The sequence below is a fragment of the Anser anser genome (assembly GCF_964211835.1).
Source record: "Anser anser genome assembly, chromosome: 7".
NCBI lineage: Eukaryota > Metazoa > Chordata > Aves > Anseriformes > Anatidae > Anser > Anser anser.
In genome coordinates this window covers 18,648,803-18,670,689 of record NC_139727.1, presented here as the reverse complement: position 1 = coordinate 18,670,689, position 21,887 = coordinate 18,648,803, and the positions used below count along the sequence as shown (strand labels likewise).

General features: G+C 41.3%; 1 protein-coding gene across 29 annotated transcripts in view; it reads right to left on the bottom strand.

Annotated features, from left to right (window-relative positions):
- The window catches only part of PCDH15 (protocadherin related 15), a 535,558-nt gene that overhangs the window by 314,234 nt on the left and 199,437 nt on the right, over positions 1–21,887 (bottom strand). For 28 of the 29 annotated variants that reach the window (XM_083844291.1, XM_083844317.1, XM_083844318.1 and 25 more), the window contains one exon: positions 14,100–14,165. The exons of the other annotated variant lie outside the window; for it this stretch is intronic. In XM_083844291.1, the coding sequence (XP_083700417.1) occupies positions 14,100–14,165 (66 nt within the window). The remainder of the gene's footprint in view (positions 1–14,099; positions 14,166–21,887) is intronic. 29 annotated transcript variants of the gene reach the window in all.

Below are 21,887 nucleotides of genomic sequence, written 5' to 3'. Positions count from 1 at the left end.
AAAATAGCAAATAAGGAGTAAAGTCAGCTGAAACCCACTTAAGGAAAAGGGGCAAATTTAATCTTTAAAATTTCTATCACTTTAAAACAATAGAATTAAACTACAGGGAAAGCAGAAGAAAAGAAAACAAGGTATGAACATTAGAAGGATATTTGGATATTCAACAGTTGCTTGTAATCCATAAAGGGAGCCTGAAAGGGACCTACCTAGTAAGGTTTCTGCTTTTAAAAGGAAACAGACCCAAGAGGCATTAGCAGGAGTGAACAAAAAGGGAAAAATGCTGTGAGGGAGGAAGAGAAGAGAATGAGTATAAGCTATGGGAGAAAATGGAAATGTGTCTAGAAAGCGAAGTGAGATCTCGACTAAAGACAATGCAGTGTCTGAAAAATGGAGATGTCCACAAAACCATAGCACAGAGATGCAGAAAAACAGCTGCAAGAGCCAACGAGAACACAACGCTGGTGTTGCAGCCATCGCCTGAGCCCAGCCCATGTACTGCTGTCCTGGCTGTTTTGGATACTTCCTACCACAAAACTCTTTCCAGCTTCAGATTCGAGCCCTGACAGTGATGGATCAGCAAGTGACCTACTTCTCCAGGTGGGTGACACTCCAGGAAGAGTGGGATGCATGAACCAGCGAGTGGGAAGCTGTGAAGGATAGCAGCATGAGTAATCGCAAAAGGAATAAAAGAACAAGTCAAGAGAACTATCAAAATACAGACATGCTGGAAAAGTCTGGCGTTCCTCTCAGATGCTGTTTCCTCAGGGATGCCCTTTTCAAAACTATTAATTCCTTGTCTGGAAGATAATTTATCACGGAACTGCTCTTTAAAACTTCACCTTGTTATGACAGTGACAAAATAATAGGCCCAACACAAATGCTCAGTAGTGCATTTCAGAAGCCGCATTTGCCAGATTTTTCATTGGTCTCATAAACCATCCTGAAAAATAAAACTTAATGCCTGGTGGCAGTCACGTATAATTATTCTTCTGTAAAGAACTAATACACATTTGGGCTGATTTAGAACTTGGCATAAAATAATTAAGCAGAGACAAGAATTTATGCCCAGCAAGCCTTGTGCTCAGTGGAAGTTTGGTGTAATATTTATTCTGAACACACTCAGTATCACAGCCATGGCACCTCCTCTGCGTACCACAAACTACAATAAAATGCCTGGTTTATACACAAGAGCTGTCTCCTGAGGGGCAGTGAATCAAGCTGGGTCATAAAACAGTGCAGGCTCCTGATAAAAAGCAACAGAAATGCATTTCAGAATTTACCACCAATGGCAGGCTCTCTACAAACACTTAAGCCAAAAACTCTTGCCCCTTCTCACCATGCTGTTGACCACTGCTCCTCAAAACAGCTAGAGAAGAAAGGATAGGAGTACCAAAGGAAAGCGATCAGCAGGAACGCGTTAATGGAATGAACAACAGGCAGATATGCACAAAGTGGAGACTTGATGATTTGTTTCAGTCAGTGCTTTCCCTAAACAGTTCAGTCAGTAGGAGAAAATGTAGAATACCCACAGTAATGATGAAAAATGGTAAATGAATACAGGAAGAAAGGAAAAAAAAAATCAGAGCTGTAGGGGATAACATTTGGCTTGATAACATGACTTTGAAATTCTAGAAGGATACAGGGAGTTTTCACCTGAGACCATGTAAACTAAATAAACCAACAAATGTAATTTATGTTTGAGCCAGTCAAAGCTTTGAAATTCATCAGTTACTGATTTATTATTATACTGTTACAAGCACTCTGCTGTTCAAAATAAGCAGCAACTTAAGTTTCAAAGCTAAAAGAAAGCTTAAACTACTAATGTTTTCTGAGCACCTGCTTAAACACACAAGGAATCTGAGATACAAAAATATACCCTGAATTCTGGTATAATTACCTTTTCAAGATCAGAGGAAAACAAATGTAACTAGAAGAATAAAAGAAGCTGGGACCTAACCATTACAAAGCAATTAAAAAAGAAATAAATAAAAGGTATCAATGCTTATGAAATCATCAAGAACAGCTCATTACTCACCTGGCCCGGTTTCATGCTCTGAGCAGCCCTTTCAGGCATGTCTTGAAGAATGATTGATGCAAAGCCTTATCTTCTTGTTCAAGTGTGAAAAGGTATTGGGACTTCATCATTATTTTAAATGAATTTATCATTTTATCACTGTTTTAAATGAAAATGTTTCCTGGAAGCAAACAAATTTTCAAGAGCGTGCCTAGCTCACGGAACGCCTCTCAGGAAAGTAACAGGATTTTGGTTAGAATCACAGAATGGCTTGGGTTGCAAGGGACCTTAAAGATCATCTCATTCCACCCCCCCCGCCATGATCTGAGGTAACAGACTTTGAAAGGTCCTCATGAGGGCGATGCAGAGGCTCCATTTCGCACACTCTTTTCCATAGATTCTGTATATCCTGTTCTACTCAAGAGTGAGCAGCATAGCAGGAAGCGTATCTTGACCTGCTCCTGGACACTATCCCCTAGATCATGCTGAGCTTTCTGCAGGGTGGGTGCCAAGAAGAAACCACAGAAACTGGGGCTTCTCACAACAAGCTGGAGGAGCAACACCTCATAGCACTCTAACATGAAGCCCTACAATTAAAAAGATCTTCTGCATGGTTCGGAAGGGCCTGGGGGTCCGCTTTTTCTTCGTGTCCCCCCCCCCAAATCTGGGATGCCAGCCAAAAATGAACACAGTAGGGAAGGAGATACACAGGGGTTGCTGTCATGGCATTTGTCACAAGCCCTTCTGCTTTCTTCTTTCAGTAGCTCCGCAGTCCTTTCACTTGGTTCTCATTTATTAGCTTTTGTGAATTTTAATAAAAAAATATTTCATTTTCTAACAAAGGTAAAGTGAGGAATCCTTTTGGCACAGAAAAAGGAAGGAGACCAATCTAGGATTCTATCACACTGTTAATCATATCAACAGATGTCTAATTAGACTTTGAAAAGAACTAAAGTGGCTCAGACTCCCAACTACAACCTAATCCATGCAGGCTTAGAAACGTAACGCCCTTAATCTTTCAAAAAAGCTTATTAGATACCTATCTGCAAATGCAGGATCTGCTAAATGACATTGTCTCTCCACACCCAAGTACTCTGGGGTGCATCCAAATTATCTACAGAAAAGCGATCCCCAAGCTAAGAGGAAAGCCACTCTACTGTAAATCCACCTGCCTGCTCAAAGTGCTGTGCAGCTCCGCTGGATCAGTCTCAACAGGCAGAGCCAGCTTTGATGCAGGCTTCACCAGGGGCTTTCAGCAGCACCCTGCTGGCCTCGACTGTTTCACATGTGGCAACACCACTTCCAAACCTATGCTGTAGATGGTGTTTCCTTGGGTCAGGCTCCAAAACAGTTCGTGTATAAAATCAGAGAAAAACAGCCTGTACTTTTTGAAGACATACAAGCACTCCTAAAAATGAGAGAGTAAAATAGTTTAAAAGTCACTGACAACTTTACCATCATTACTACCATGGAAACAAGATTTAAAAACAACTGTTCAGATTAAGATTTTGCAAAACAACTTAATCTACGCAACCAAAGTACATCTTTGCATAAATTAGAGAGGATTTTTAGCATAGGTCTGCTACAGCCAGCTCATTTCCACATTTATATAGGTTATCTGGGGAAGATGGGGAAAAGTGAGGTTAGAATAAAAATACATTTAAGATGTTATGAATGTCTCTAATTAAACCATGATGGCTGCCTCCTGGCGCTCTGCTGCTCATCACACCATTGGCCCTGGGCAGGGCACGCTGGGCAGTTGGTGCAGGCCTGACCCAGGCCTGATCCTTCTTGGTGCATGGCCAAGCTCCGAGCCCCACACTCCTGCTGATGCCTCTGTTTCACACCTCTTTTGTAAACTTAGCAAAAAACACTTCTTCCACAGGTCCCTTGCTACCAGATGCTTAAATCTATTCCTGGCTCTGCCTCCCATTTGCCATGACAGCGACGTGCCCCGGGGAGCAGATTTTCCTCCAGATGAGCAGGCCAAATGTATATTTCCTCCTTCCACAGGAGGAAGGGATTCACAACAGCAGAACTTAGCAGGAATTTAAGTCATGCACGGCAATAAAAGCAGTATCACTTGGTGAAAACAAGGCAAGTAAGAATTTAGATGCATCATCTGACTTGCTGTGCTGACCTATACATGCTACTCTTGCTTGTAACAGGATTTTCACAGTACCCACTTTCAGTCATGACAAAAGGAAGTGTAATAAACAGTTCTTCCACAACCTGTGTAAACACTTTTCTAAACCTTGCGAGGGAAGAAACTGCTTATATTTGTGAACACCGTGAACAAAGATTTCAATACAAGTTTCCTTCAATGTTCTCCCATGCTCCTCTTTCCTTCCTTTGGGACAGAAAAATAGAGCTCTGTATGTTAGTTTGCTTTGGGTATCCATGCCAGGTAACAGACTAACTCCAAAAATAAAGCCACACCAAAACACTTACACAGCACGACCCAATACGGTTCTGGAAACCAGTACCGGAGGGCTGACCACAGCAGTCACCTCCCCTTCCCCAGAGCAAAACCGATTTTAAGTAGGCTTAAAATGCATTAAATACTCCCACCCTTGCACAGCTTTGCTGGAACTGTAAAGGAGAACATTGCTAGTAAAATTGCATTCAAGGTTTAAGAATCATACGAAGGAAATAAATTGTTGAAATATGCAGTTCTTCATTTACAAAGGTAAACTGACAACCTGAGAATAGATATGTATTGAATATCACAATTTAGCATGAATAACTTTATCTGAATACTCAAGCTGTCAAAGATGAGCCGTTCAGAAACTTTAAATCATTTTGACGAGGATTTCCACTAAAAATAATATCTCAAGTGCATTTTAAAAATGCCTTGGTATTACACAGCATAGCCATTATTCAAAAAATTACACCTGCTCCAGATGGGGGGTTGAATTCCAAATTTGTCATTTTAAATGTCCAGACTAGGAAAGACCTGTGGTCTTGCCTGATCTGCTGCTTACTTTTAGTTATTCAATATTCAGTGAGCAAAGCTCAATAGCTCACAGCTGAGTGAGTGGTGTGTGGGTGCACTGAGACAGCTCCAAGTCATAAACCTGAGAGATTAAAGCAGGTACAACTGGAGTCAAACGTGGCACCTGAACAGAAGACAGGAAGCAAAACAATACAGCTGTAATGACGATGTACAGCTCCTAAGAACCTACACAGGTTCTTAGTTCATTATGAAGATAATGGGAAAAAACACCTCATCCCCAAAGATGATTTAAGGCTTTCTATTTCACCTCCCATGAAGAGTACCAACACCAGGTTAGGATATTTTCTAGACAGCTGGCAGCACAAGAACATTTTAAATAATTCCAACTCTGTCACTTGCTAACTGTATTTTCTATCCTTAAGAATAAGTCAATCAGTTTCTGAAAGGCAACTTCCTTTCTTTCCCACTCCCAACTCAAATTACTTCCTGCTTTTTGACCCTGATTTTTCTTAAAGTGCATCATTTAAGGAAAATTACTGAAAAAAATAGAATTTGTTGAGATTTTTAACAAAAGCTCTGCTTAAATACTGGCCACTATTGACGTCTGTGCTCATGAATAAAAGAGGAGTAAGCAGCTCATTCATTTTACAGCTCCTTCAGTCTTCACACATTTGTCCTCCACGAAAAATATGGAAATGTGATTTAAATCTGTGGTATAAAAATAGCAACAGACACAAAATTGATTCATGACTTTTCAATGAAATTCTTAATACCAAAAGCCTAAGAATATATAATTTCAGAAAGAAAATGAACAGGCTTTAATGAAACAAAAATTATATCCATAAATTTAGGCCTCTTTCCCCACCTCATGCATTTATACACTAAATCAAAGTTGCTGGATGAGATGTGATACTCTAGTTTACATTTTGATTTCAACAACTCAAGACAGCAGTTTGAGCACCAACACATATGAGCCAGCTGCTAACATGAAGAACGGAAGGAAAAACAAATACAAGTTACAAAAAGCATTCCAAACTCCATCTTGTTGAAATCATTAGATGAGTGCAAGAAACTTCTACAACCTCTAGTTTTTACACTTACCCTTTACCTGTTTTGTTCCAAGTCTTCTACCCTGACAGGAACAGCTACATTTGTCCAGGATGTTTAACCTTTCTTGAAATACACATTTGTTATGCTCTGTTAAGCTTTCTAATGCTGCGTTTGATAATGATTCTTGGGACAGCTGATTAAAAAAAATAAGCCCTAGTCTTAATTAGATACATCCCCGAAATCCTGTATTTGGCAACCAAGTAAGCAAGCCATGACAGAAAAAGAATATTTTTAAAAGGAGGTCATTAAACTGTAGAATATTAGCCCATTTTCCTCCATTATGAGAATTTTGAGGTCGGCACACTTGGAAAATCCTCAACTCTAAAACAACACTTTGCTAGAAGAATAAACCAAGACACAACTGAGTCTCTCTTGGTGCTCTTGCCCTTGCATCCTGCTGCACACTTTCCACATCAAAGCCAAGGAGCACGGCATGAGCCAGCAAATCCCTTTCTGGTGCTTTTGCCGAAACTTGTCTGGATTGTACACCATTCCCTGTGGATTTCTACGGCCCAAAGCAGCTCCTCTCTGCAAGTCCAACTGACACATTGCTAAAAGGCAAGGGAACACCCAGAATGATCTGGACCCAGCACTGGTCAATGCTGTCCACACCAAGCTGTGGGCTTCCTTTGGGTGGTCTGACCATCAGCCCATACCACCAGAGCCACGGGGGGAAGAAGGGGTCACTCTGCCTAGCACTCTGCAGCACGGTAGATTCAGTCTTCAGTCTGTAGTAGCAGCCCCAACCCTGTGCAGCCACACAGCATAAACAAGTCAAATCCACACATCTTGTTAGGATTTGTTCACAACATTGCAGAAGGGTAACTTCTTCTGACAGGCATTACTTAATCTGGCAGATTGCATTACATTTAATGTATCACCTTTCTTCCTATATAAAAACACAAAGCCAGAATAAACTCCGTACTGCATGTTCGAATTTGACAAAGTGTTATTATGTGCCTGGGCCTGATCCAGCTCAAATTGGTATTGCTAGATAATCTAATACAGACCAAGTATTAATGAACAGCAGCAGCACAGACGAATTCAGCAAAATACTGCTGATGCCCAACACTACAATCTTATTAGCCATCTAGACTGTATCAGCAGCTAAGTGCTACCCCTACACCCTTGGCAGACAAGCATGTAGACTCACCGAGGGATGCAGATTTACCAATGTGATCAGAGAACATTGCACTCACTATCTGTGCAGTAAGAACTATTACTTTTACAACTGAAGACAAGCTGATGGTTTAGAAGCAAAGTTGATTGAGCTCTTCTCTCCCTTGCTCTGCAAGGTAATAATTCATTCAAAGTTCTATTTATTGGCTGCAATAACTTAATTTACCCTTATCATATGTATAAATGACATACCATGTTTCCAGTGCTATGGAAATCAGATTCAAGCTTGGTGACGATATATTTGAAAATGAATGCTTTCCACAGTTGGAAAAAATGCTCACAAAGACTTTATAAAGCTTTACAGTTGTCTGTAGATTTGAGTAAATATTATGTGTGGACACGTATGCATGTAGACAATTGCAAAATGTAGATTAGAAATCGACTGAAGCAGTTTCTCTCTGGAAACGTTTCACATGAGCAATAACATACGCTCATCACTTGATTTTCATCTATTACAAAAATGTAATTGTTAATTGTTACCAAGAAATAGCTTGCTAACTGAAAGTTGAATGCAAAGAGTCTGCAAATTAACTTTATGGGGTAACTAAGAAAATCAATTAAGAATTACAGTAGATTTCAGCTTGGACCCTTCTCCATTCCCACGCATCCCAGACTTGAGAGACTACCTTTTCTCAAAATCACCTGAAATAGGAAAACAAACACTATTTTTCTTTTCTTCATGATACATAAAGCTCACTCTTAAACAATGGGAAATAGCTGAAAACACCTTGTTTTCAAGTTGAAGATTCAGAGGCTTGCTAAGACAGTAAATTATAACTTACGGGAACATATAACTTGATAGATTCTAACATCTCTATGCAACGTGCTAGCATCTGTACAGCTTAAAAGAAAATCAAGTCTTCCCTCCTGCTGCAAGAAACCCAGAGCTGCAGCTGAAAGCTCTGCCCTATTTCAGTCCTGTTAATCCTCCCGGAATAGCTTTAAGTCTTGCTCAGGTGCTGAGTACACAAGCCTGTCCTCAGCTCACCTTATTTATAACTTCACCCCCCAGCTGAGTGTTAACTGGCTCATCTCACCGCTGGTCAGCACCGCTAGCTGCAGCGGGCAGGCCAGCAGGCTGTGTTTGATGCACGGGGTGCCAGTGGAGGAGAGCACTGCAGAGAGAGACTGCAGGCAGAGCAAGAAGTCAAAGGAGCAAGTCTTACGTGTGATATAAAAGACCGGGGGGGCCTACAGACACGTGAGGCTGTGTGCAATAAATGGAAGCCTTCAACAGACAACTCTGTTCACCATGGTTGGACTGTTGCCTTCCCCTGCTGAGGTCCTCCAGGATGGTGTGCTATGCTACCATGAGATGAGCCGTTCCTTCCTTCCTTCCCACTTTGCTTGTCCTGACAGAAGGAGGAGATCAACTGGGAGACCAAGGTGCACTCTTCTACTTTTTACCTGCAGTGCTGTGTTCAGCTCTGGGGCGCCAGAACCAGAAGGATGTGGAGATATTGAAGAGAGTCCAGAGGAGGCCACAAGGACAAACAGGAGCTGGAGCCCCTCTGCTCTGAAGCCACGCTGAGGGAGCTGGGAGTGTTCGGCATGGAGAAGAGAAGGCCCCAGGAGACCTCACAGCGGTCTGCCCATGCCTGAAGGGGGCTGTAGGAAAGCTGGGGAGGGACTCTGTGCCAGGGGTGTAGGGATAGGACAAGGGGGTATGGCTTTAAACTAAAAGAGGGTAGGGCTAGATTAGATATAAGGAAGAAACTCTTTACTCTGAGGGCGGTGAGGCCCTGTCCCAGGCTGCCTGAGGAGCTGTGGGTGCCCCATCCCTGGCAGTGCCCAAGGCCAGGCTGGATGGGGCTGGGGGCAGCCTGCGCTGGGTGCAGGGGGCGCTTTAAGGGCCCTTCCAACCCAAATTGTGCTGTGATCCTGTGATTCTACTTTTTAGTATGCAAAATAGGTGTGAGCTTTTACTTAGATGCTGCAAAATTTTACAGAACTGTCTTCTATTTTAATGCTGGTTTGTAGATTCACCATACACGTTAAGAGAGTGACGGGAACATACTACAGACACGAGCACATTCAACTCGTCTGTACATCTGGCACATCTCATCTCAGCCTGCTCTCCCTGCTACACCTTTTACAGGGCCAAAAGCTGAGATGAATCTCTGTATTTTAGCACCACTAATTCTAACTCATCAGCTCTTCGGATGTAGCACAGCAAAACACCTCTCAAAAATGAATTTGAGTATTTGCTGAAAAAACATGCTTGGTTTAAACAACCCAAGCATACGACTCACTTGCAGTGGACTTTCTCATGTTAAAAAAGCAAAATCCCTTTAAATGGTATTTTGATCCAGTTACATAGCCTTGCTGGCATGTTTAGAATTCATCTGCAAAACCAAAAAATTCTCAGGAAAGAAAATTTGAAATAGCAATAATGTCAAAGACATCACTTCTGTAAGAAAGATGTATTAGAAAATACTATGATGCTGAAGAAAGAACCTTCTCATCCTTCGACTCCTTAATTCATCCTTTTTCTGAAACAGAAGGGAAAGGCAGGAAAAGACCATGAAGTTGTAGCTCTTAATAAATGTTATTTTCAACACATTTGTGTTTAACCACAGCAACTTTCTAATAAGAAAACTTTATTTCACTAAATCCATTTCTCCCCGTAGCCAAAATGGCTCATGGCAGTCAGAGTGGAATCGACATATGGGGGGATAGGCAGCAGGACCCTTACTCTTTAAGGCTCATTAGTTCAGTTCCAGCCCATACCAGTTGTCACTGAAAATTTCATTAAATAATGGCAGCTTAGAAGCCTTCACACAGTCCATAGGAAATGTATTAGTACAATTGAAGCCTTTCTCAGAAGAGAGGCTAGAGATTTTATGCCTCTAGAAACATTTTCTTCAATCCCTGTCAGTTGTCCCTGAAAAACAAAAATACTTTGCTACAGCATGGAAATTTTCAGACATACTGTCAAAGCGCTTCAGTAATCAAGTCCATTCTTCCAACATTTCATACAATTAAACTGAAAATAAATTGGTCCTACAGTAGCAGAAAAACAAACAAACCAACCATAGCCTGTGTTCCTCTGCACATTTGCGCCCCACTTGCCATTTAGTGCCCCTCTGCAGGGTGTTATTGGGACTTGCATGTAGAGTGATCACACATCCTCCGCCTCCCCAGGAAGCCAGGCTGACAGAAGACCCATACCCAAACAGTGGGAAGATGAAGAGGTACTCAAACACTATCAAACCCTGCATTGCCCGTGAGACTCATTCGTGCCCTTACCTGCGTTTGCACAAATACCAAAATCCCCAATGAGACTGCAGAGACGCAAGTACAGAGAGAAAAGAACACGTAATCTGCAGCAAACGTCCAACATCCATTAACACTCTATATCGTCTCAAGAGTATAAAGGAAGAAAAAGAACAGAACAGAAGAATGTTCACTGAGTTACCTAGGACGGGCAAGAAGACAAACACGATCTTTATGGCTACAGAGGTTTTGTTGTGAATGCATTATCAAGACACCATGTACGTTGCTCTTCACATTTGGGTGAAATTCATCTAAGTTATCCTGATTTCTGTGCTGGCATCTGGCTACGATACTGGCTAGTAGGTAACTTGACTAAACCCACCTTAGGGGAAAAAAGCACACATGGTTCTTTTTGGGGTGCAGTTACAGCAACAAAAATCCAAACACATAAGTCTGAAGTACAAGGAACTCTCAGTTGTTCACCATCACTGTAAGGTAGCCTCCGCTGATGCTTAAGCAACAGTCCCAGAGCCAGAAACAGTATTTGGGTTTTACACAGCTATCGGCCCAAAGAAATAATTCATAAGCTCTAACCTACCCAGGAGCACACCTGGATTGGTGCTTCCTATTTACTACTTTGGATCACCGTTCTGCAGATTGCCTGCCTCCATACACAGCAGCAGCACAATTCCGCTGAAACTCCAGCTACCATTAAGTTGGAAGCTACAAGTGGCAAAAGCCGTCTTAATGCCTTCTTCTGACATAAGCCACAGCTCCTCTGGGCAGCCTGGGGCAGGGCCTCACCACCCTCAGAGTAAAGAGTTTCTTCCTCCTATCTAACCTAACCCTCCCCTCTTTTAGTTTAAAACCATTCCCCCCTGTCCTATCCCTACACCCCCTGACACAGAGTCCCTCCCCAGCTTTCCTGCAGCCCCCTTTAGGCACGGGCAGGCCGCTGTGAGGTCTCCTGGGGCCTTCTCTTCTCCAGGCTGAAGACCCAGAGCTCCCCCAGTGATGCTCCAGCCCTCTGAACAAAATGCAACAACACATCTTAAATTACTCAGTACAGCTGTCCTCTACAAAGCTGCGTTAACACTTCCGACAATTGCCCATGCAATATTCTCAATTTCTAGAATAAAACCTAAAATGTTTTAAAGTCTCCATTTCAGTAAAGGAAAAAAGATACTAATCGATGAACATAATTCTCTGACTGAAAGAAACCCCCATACATCTAGAAGCATTTAATTTTGCCTTTAAGACCATCGAGTCATACAACCCATTCATTTAAACAAAGAAAAAGTGGAAAAAAAAATCATTAATACCTCAAGAAATGTGAAGTTCACCACTCCTGGGATTCTTTACCCGTCCCCCAATATACTCCTACTTGTCAAACGCATTAAACTGATGGGATGCCTCAGCCCTCAGCCTGCTGCTTGCACTCATTACCCCATCTGTCACTGTCACACGCTACTGCCCGACAGTCCCTAACTCCTCGATACACACTCGGGTCCAAGCATACCCTTTGTTCGGCGTGGATCCACACAAACTACAGCACTCCCACTGAACCCTAGGACATCTGGAGGGGTGCACTCCGAGCCAGAAAACAACCTGCTGGTAGCAGCACCACATCCTTTGCTGGGCCTGTCTGTTTCAAAATACCTACCGCCAGCTAAAGCAAGACTTATGGAAAAAGAACCATTTAATATGAAGTAAAGAAGTGGTAGCACTGACTTGACAGCTGAGCCTCTACACTGTTATCAGGTATATTCGACCTTCATTAATCTCGGCCACACAGGGCAGTAGGGGAGGACACAACCTACCCCTTCAACAATGACAGCTAAACAATAAGGGCATTTCAATTCAAGAGCTGGCTTCCCAGGAGATTCGTTTATTTAATACATATTGTGGCTTACAGATGAGGTGTGTCGCTTCCATTATCTGCAATGCGAATTGAAGTTTCTACTTCCCATTTGACTTCTTTAATGGGGAATTAATGGCTCATAGGAATTCACAGTGAAATAGATATATTAAATCACTGCAGAGACAAACAAAGCTTTTAGGAAAAACACACCTCTCCACAACGTATCCTATTCAACAATCTGTCTTGTAGGCCAGTTACATTTGAGTAGAAATATTAAATATTTAGGAAGCACTGACTCAAATATTCAAAAGATGAGAAACAAAGTCCAGCTGAGAAACAACTACCAATTAGAGGGACACAAACTTATTTCTCCACATTTTTATTCATACTTCAAGTGACTACACTCAAACTTTAAATTTCCTCTTTTTTTTTCCCACTATTTATCCCACCATTCTTCACATATGCAACTCAAGTGCTGCTAGAACATAAGAAAAAGTGTCAGTGCTACCTTTGTGTAAACAGGAGTACTCGACACCTTCCCAACAAGGTGGCACAGATACAGTTATTTCACAAGCGTCAAATCCCATGACTACTTCTATAGTACAAAACTGGAAAAAAGATGAAAAAGACAATGACTGCTGACCCCTGAACTATTTAGGTAGCGTATGCATCTATTTTCACCATAATTTACTAAAACTGAATTACAGACTTCACACACAAGTTCTACAATTAAATGGTAAGAACAACCATATATGTTGTGATCACACGCCACCTAAATGCTCTAAGACTTTTTTTTTCCATTTTATATAACCATGACACAAACATGATATTGCTTCTACTAAAATTAATACTGCACTACGTAAATTACTTTTATGGCATTCAGATTACATGTGGAAAAAGGAAAAACAAGAATCCCACTCAGTACATGGACACAATTACCAGCGGAATTTCATTTTGCTACGGCCATCATTTCTTATTTTCAGCAGACATGACTGATGACTGCAAGAAAAATCAGCACAGAGGAAGAAGATAGTCTGATGCTAAAAGCCTGTCCAGTAGAAACTGGGTTACTCAGCATACAGGTGTATTAAACACTACTGACATCATTTTTTCTTTGTTTCTGTTACCAGAAAAAAATGCATATTTTTATCTGTTGGAATGCAAGCAACTCCAATACCAAGCAGTTTGCCCAGGGATAACAGCAGAGACGTTTCACCAGCATGACCCAGACTTGGTTCAGCATTTCATTGCGCCCATGTGTGACAAAGGTTAGCCACACATGCTACACTCAACTGTGCCTAACTAACTAAATTAAAAACAATAAAAAGGAGAAAAAAAACACTGAATAAAAATTAGTGAAAAGTAGTAATATCAAAGAGTAACAGCCACCTGTACAACGTGACATTAACAGGGAGCAAACACATCATCACGTTACAGTATGCTGCATTACAGAAATGCTGAGACCAAAGATCAAAAATTAAAGAAGTGTACGGTTTGACAAATGAATAAAATAACTATAATTCATTTTTCTCTCAGAGTTTACATGAGTACCTGTAAACAAGTTCTGCTGCTTCAGAGGTATCCACTACCAAATCTTAGACTGAAAGAAACAAGGAACCTTCTAAAAGCTGCATGGGAAACCCAGAAGACAACAACAATAATGCTCTTCCCAGGCTTCAGAAAAGCAGCTGGGAGCCTCCACACCCTCACCAGCGACCGTGGGGAACCCAAAGGGGTGTCCCGGAGAACAGAGATGCACTCACCGTTACGACTCTCTTCATCGATAGGAACTATTGTGGCTGGAGGACCTGTTCTGGCCAATTTGCAATCTATAAAGATTAAAAAAAAGAAGTTATTTCTGATTCCAGAGAAAGGACCTTGGGTTTTTGTTTGTTTGCTTGTTTTGTGGGTTGTTTGTTTTTCAAAACAAGTCACGATATTCAGCATACTGAAGACAAGCATCACTGAAGTGTGATGGATCAAAATCTGATCTCTTAATTTATCCATTATTCAGATAAACTTTAAGGCAAAGGAGAATCTGATGACGGAGGATTTAAAGTCTCAGATGCTGATCCATATCTAAAACTAACAATTAAGCAGTGTAAGCTTAATATGCTTTGCTGTATTCTCTCTTAGGGGAGCTTTCTTCCCATGTCATGACTACACGCACCAAATTCTTGCCATGTACCCACAACACAGTTTGCTGGCTACACTAGAACATGTCCACGTCTTGCTCTGGAGATGCTACCAGGGAGCACAGTGAAGCAGAGTTCCCTCAGGACAGATATAACAGGACAATAATTTATCCCAAAGAAAAAAAACAAAGGAATAATTAAAACATATAAATCATAATTAAAGCTTCACAGCAGAAACAAACATAATTTGAATTTAATTGCAACAAAAAGATTTAAAGGAAGTGAACAGAATTTTAATAACATTCAAAGGAAAATAAAAATTAAGAACAGACAAGCAATGTTCAGGAAGTTTCATTGTGCCATCTTACCCTCATATTGCCAGTCTGGAGTCAAAAGTTTAGAGGCATCAATGGAAGCAGAGCAGAATAATGAAAGAAAATAAGTAAGATTTTGTTGCTTTACAGAAACGATAGCTTCAAAGACAAAGCAGTACATGCAGAGCTAGCAAAGGCATAGGTGTAGTCCTACAATATTCAAAAGTATGTATACTACTTGTAATAAGTGGATTTTGCAAACAATTTGGTTTTCTATATTAAACAGAAGAAAAATATTACCTCTTCAACCCCAGTAGGAAAAAATGTTAATTAAGAGGTGCTTCTCATTTTTAAAGGGCCTCACAGTACCACTAGAACAGCATGATAAGGGAAAACATTTCTCCTTGCCCTTTCAGCACAAAGAACTTTGTCCTCCTCGCAGGGGCCAGGCCACAAAGGCAGCTACGCAGAGCTTCATACCGATCCAGGGAAAGCAGCACTGGATTTTTTGGAGAGGTCTAAACACTTTACACAATATCCCAATAGAAAATCATCTGTAAATTAAATGCAGCAGCAAGACGAGGTAAAACACAATTTCCCAGCCTGCAGGAAAAATGACACACTCGCTGACTTCAACAGAATTGCACAGCTGCTAATTACAGGCTGCAACTGCCCCAGCACAGACCGAACCTATGGAGGAAGATGAAAACAGTGCTGCATTTATCCAGATGTCTCTTCAGGTGAGGCCCCCGAAGGGCATCCCCATGGCACGATGATTTCTTGCACTGACAGCTTTGTTCTTCAGCTGACAAGCGCAGCTGCAAGACCAAACTTCTCAACAGTGAGCGCACCACAACTGACAGCATGCGTCTTTGAGACTCGTAATATTTATGAGCAGCCTGAACACCACCTGAATTATTACCAACAATAACACCGTCACCGTGTAATCAGTGTTATTTGGATTTTCCAAAAGCCACAGAGGCAAACCTTTCTGCGAAGATGAAAGGCAGAGAGCTGGTGTGGGTGCGCACACTCCCAGCCGTTCAGCTGTGACACTGCTGGTGGTTTCATGTACACATGTACAGCTTCGTTTGTTATCCTAAGAAATCTACGTATGTTTGTTCACTGAGCAAATGCTCTCTTTGTATTCTCATGTGCTCCAGCTTGATACAGAAAAGTTACATATTTATAGTTTTTTTGTTTGTTTGTTTGTGGCATTAACAGAGGAAACAGAGCACCTCAACGAAATTCACCTTCCATGTCATTATAGCTTTCATTGCTAGGAGCACGTTTGTGCAAAGATAAGTACCATTTGCATATCCACATGAAACACAGAATTTTTCCTGCTTTTATTATTTTCGCTGGATGCTATAAAAATAACAGGACCATAACTGATACAACCCCAACCTTTTCCAGAGATATTTTTTATCTATTTGTTATAATTTTCAAGAACTTTACAGTTTGGCTAACAGAACAACCCTTCAACAAACTCTGTTAGTGCTAAAAGCCCACCAATACAAACATACCAAGGCTGTTTTCGGGAAGGGTCTGCCATTTGTCACCCAACAGTGACCACTGCGCACATAACCACACAGAAATCCAAAGCAGGGACAATTTTTAACCCCGAATATTACATATTCCTTACCAAAAGAACGATCGTGACTTTTTGTAAAACCAAATGAGCTTTTTCCCCATTGTCTCTATTTCTGCACTGGCGTTTTCCCCTTGCTGGGTGCCTCTGTGAAAATGTCACCCAGATCAGGGTTCACAACCCCCACAGCCTTGAGCTGAATTCTCACTACGCAAAGTATTGAAATTACAGATCAATCGTGCTACAGCAGCCTTTTCATGGGATTGGCGTTCCACCAAATGCATCAGGATTTTCAGAATTGTAAACACACCACACATAATTGCTTTGATTAAAATGAATACTCGGCGCTGAAATCTGGATTAAAAAAATCTCAGAGAAAAGGTACACTGTACAGTGGAGTTTGGTGATTTGCAGAGGAATTACTGCAAGTGTGGGCAGGTGAAGGAATTAAATTTGTCATGAGATAAATTTCAGTCAAAAGAACAGATTAGAGTAATAGCAAAAACTAATTCTACAGCTGGGGAAGGAAAAAAACAGGATGCATAGAAGAAATTCTAGCTGAGGATCATAGTGATGGCACCAATAAAAAAAATCTCAACAAATGCAGCTTTGTTGCACAGATAACAGTTTACAGATGATCATTTTATATTATTTCAGCCACACCAGCACTAACCAAATACCAGACTGCATTTTAGGATGTCTATCACCCCTCCACTTCCTCCAAAGACAGAGCCTAATAACGCCTTAGACTTGCTTAGTTCCGCATTCATCAGCATACACTCAACAGATTACCCTAAAATTGCAGCGTTACATAAATTTCCAATTCCAAGGCAGACAAATTCAACTTCAGCCTTTAAAGATGAGTCCCATGTTTTAAATACATGGGAGGTACATTTATTTTCTTGCCAAACACAGTCAACAAGCTCAGATACTGTGTTTTATCACCACGCACCAGACGGGCCTTGTGGAAAATACCGAGTACACGACAAACATCTTTGGGCTGAAGCCTGGGCCAGCCATCCTGGCTGCGTCCCCTTCACTCCTGCTGCTCCCTGGGAGCAGAAGTCGTCCTTGGCTCTGTGCAGGTGCAGCAGCTCTGACACGGGGTGTGAACATAGCGGACCCTGGAACACCCTTCCCGCAGAGACAGTAGAAAAAGAAACAGTTCAACATTTTCAAAACCTACCCTAATTTTCTTAAGAAAGGGATCACATGAAATGGTTCTCAGCAATATTAGGAGTTTCAATTTCTCTTGAATTTTATATAAATGTTCCTCAACAGAAATTGCTTCAACAGTAATAGATTGCTTTATTCAACAGAAACAAGCACAGATAATTGCAGCACCAAAGCTGACTTACAAAGGAAATGTTTACACACCACTTTTTTCTGATTCTTTTTGTTGTTGTTTGCTTTGTTTTAAAGTGCCTTACATTTGATTATGGGCCTCCATATAAAACAGAGATGTTTCCAACTCTTCTGATTCAAGCTGCAGATGATTATAACATAACACTGATGCTTACCTAGCTAACAACAAAAAAATGTTTATAAGACTAGTGCAATAGCTGAGACAGAAGAGTTTCTCTCCATCATGGGATTTCTTCCACAGGAGGCCCTTGCCCATCAGCCCCCTACAGGCAGAGGCTGTTTCTCAAGGTACCTCCACTCCACCAGAAGCGCCTGCAAAAGTGCGATGCTGAAGCACCATCTGTTTGCTCTCCAGGTATTTGTTCTCCGCTCTCAACAAAAAGCCACTTGTCCTTGAAATTCCTGGGCATAATGGAATGGTCACAGAAGTCAAATCATCCTGAATTGAGCTCACTTAAAAACGGCAGAAAAGGCCATATTCTAAATGAGCTTCCCTACCTCCGGTTATCCCAATACAATCATATTTCTTGTTTAAGCAGCAGCACTGGTGAATGTACTCGCGATGCAGCAGCGTCCTCCCACCCAGGCACATCACAGAAAAGGCAGTAGCCATCAGGCAAGTGAAACAACAAGCTAGGAAGGCTTTCCTGAAAGCCTGCAGGAAAGCATTTCTGTTCCTGTCATTAACTTCACTGCTCCCTCTAACTAGTGTTTTTGCTTTACCAGTACATGATCAAGGCAAAGGCAGACAAAGTGCCTGCCTCCTTGGGAGCGAACTCAAAATCCATTTAACAAACGCTTCATGGAACAGTTACGTGGCTTAGATCCATTTGGTTTCTGATAGCTCTTTTTCATTATTTTAATTTCTAATTATTTTTAATGAGATGGCTCAGAGGAATCCCTCAATCAAGGCTCTAGGTAAGATGCTCAGCAAGGTCAAACAGCATGAGCCGGCAACCCGAATAATCCCATCCTCTGCCACTGGAGAGCCACCCCATCCACTCCCCATCCGAATACCCACTGATATTTCGCAGACCTTCAAATTCAAGCTAAATAAAACATTGGAATTAGCTGGGAGCAGTGTCTGAAGTTGGCTGCTGTAATCATTAAATCAAGACTGCAAGGCCTGCCATCACACTGGTTATGTGGAAGTTCAGTGATGAAAACAGCTTGCCCCACAAAAAGCCTTCCTACAAATTTCAGTGACTATAACCAAAATGCAATCTCCCACGGCATTTACTAAAGGGTCTGGGTGTTTCCAGTGACATCGCAAAACTCAAGGAGAACTTCACAAAGGCAGTCTCAAGGCCAGGGGAGTCTCCCTGCCCCGAGGGAACAGCCTGCAGGGAGAGCAGCACTGGCCTCTGAACGAGCAGCCCGCCCGAGCCTTCCCAGGGAAGTTATTTCCCGAGATAACTCATCTCCTCCCAGGCGCTCCTGAAATTAAAGCTAGAAAAACATCCACTTCAATTTGCTAATCATCAACTCTTCCTCCAGCTGTTTCAAAAATACCCAATTAGTACTCTACAGTATTTTACATTTTATTCTGTATTCAATTTTGCTTTCAAATATTCAGATGTAACTAGATTTTTTTTTTTTTTAAATAAAAAACAGTCACAGGACATACAACCACAGACAATCTCAGAAGACTGACTCAGTCCTAGCAGATTTGCAGCCTGATTTGAAAGACCGTATTTAATGAAGTTCTACTCAGTAACTGTGGAAGGAAATTATTCTATTTGGTGGCAGAACACAAGACAGTATTTTCATTCTTTGTCACTGGAACAAAAGACCAGACTCTAAATGCCATCAGAGGCTGTAGAAGGCTCTATTACTTTCCAGTATCCATCCAGTACTTGCCTATGTCTTTTACCCGAGCCAGAAAACCTCACCATACAATTACTGCGTGTTCAGCTTTCAGGCACTTCTGCTGCACTAATGACGTCTGGAACATTAAACTGAACAGTTAGCCAATAATTAGCATGTACATTTAATCCACGTGGAAAACATTTTGAAAGGTGATGTGTACCATAAAACAGCTTTCCTATAAAGCGTTGAACTCAAAGAACAGAATTAAGGCCTGATAACTGTGATACACTGAATAAAGTTAGGTTCTTTCAGCAGGAAAATCTTTTAGCCTATCTGCAAGCACAACGTACAAGCAATATTCCAAGAACACAACACTACCTCTTAACGGATTTTTTTTGGTGTGAATTTGTCCAAACTTTCTGAATCCACTCAAGTGCTTTGCATCTGCAACATATTAGAGCAAGCTTACTTTGAACCTAGTCACTACCACTCGCACCCCAAAACGTGCTGTGATCCTAAACCCAAAGGAAACACTCAGCATTCAGCAGCACCCCTCAGTTCAGCGACAGCAGCAAACGTCAGGCAGCAGTCTTGATTTCAAGCATTTCTCCTATTCTGACCATTTCCATCCATGTTGAGAAAGAAAATAGAGGGGTGGTGAAGAGTTTTTAAAAAGTCAAAGTATGCAAAGTCTTTAGTTTCATTTATTCTGTGACTTTTAGGCACATAAAACCCTTAAGAGATGTACAGCTAGAACCCACTGAAGTCCAGTCCTCAAGCCTGAATCAGTGTCAATACTACAGCCATATTAAATCACAAACTAATGAGACTGGATCAATGAAAAACTAGATACGTGGTATCTGCCTGATCACTGACTGGAAATTACAGGGAGTTCATGCACGTGCCGTACAAAAGATGTACTATGGAAGAAAGCTAAAACACTGCACTAATGGATTAATTAAAACCTCGCCAGAACAGAAAGTGCCACGAGGGCTGCTTGGGAACCACTGAGGTGGCTGGAGATGGCAGGGCCTGCTGACCGAGTCTGCTTCAAGAGAGCCAAGTGGTTCACACACCAGAGTATCAATGCATACCCTGAAACCCCAAGCCCGTGGGCTTTGCAGAAATCCCCAGCAGAGCTCCGGGGGTTTGTGACGTGCAGGGAAAGTCATGGAGTGTTCTCTGTCTTTCATTTGTTTGTTTGTTTGTTTTCTTACATTGGAGATACAGGAAATAAAAGAAATGAAATTCTAAGAGTCTGTAGCACCAGCTGAGGTCACAACACTTCACACTTAAATCTTCTGAACCATGCATTCTGCTTACAGATGTGCTTTATTCTCAGCAATGCCCAAATTGCTCATTAAGCAAACAGTCCGTTGAAAAATCTCACACTTATACCTCCACGTTTTGCACTTCCACTGCTCTTTCAGCAGGGAACGCTCACAGGAAAAAGCCATGAAAGGGTCTCTCTAAACACCTCGATTTACAGAACACGGCTGCTAATAAAGAGCTACATAGAACCATACATTTAAGCTAACCGAGTAACTAAGCAACCCAATTTAAGGAGAAAATGTCCTGTCTTGTTTCCTGTGTTGCTGAATTCAGAACTACAGCTGTGCAATTTAGGATAAGCTTGGCATAACCTTTACATTAGCAGGCTTGTGCTGCAATTGCTCTGTATTGAAAATAGCATAAGAAGGGCTTTCACAGACTATTTAGAGCTCTTCCTGATAGACATCTCTAATTGTTGGAACTGGGAAGGAACGACAGCAAACTTGAGTTTGATTCAAATGCATTTGTGATACTTCTAAAAATTACACTGAATTTCTGTGCTTTGATTCAGACTGCAAATTAATGGCTCAGCTAAGCACTACTGTAAAATTCATAGCTCAGATTCAAATACTCAGGTGAAAGACGATCCAAATGCTCAAGTCTGACTGTAGACTCATTTGGGTTTGTTTTTTTAACAGAAGAAAAGGCAATGCTGACAGATAATAAAGCACAAAAAGAGACGTAAGTCTGAGTATTATTCTAAGCTCTTGTTCACATAGCCTCAGAAAACATGTTCTCATACAGAATACGCATCCCCAACAGCTGATTTATTTGGAAGCTTTATTTCTCCATTCTTCAAACATTTTCATACAGATATAATACCTATAAAGGGTTTTATACGTGAAAATTGCCCTACAAGTGCTATGTATTGGTATTTTATTTTTACTGCTTTACAAAAATGCAGTACCATTGATCTTTTGAGCAATATTCTTTCAGATTGAAACAATTTCCATTTTACAAGCAGTTTTGGAGTTGACAGAGCCTTTTAAAAAATCATACTTGTGT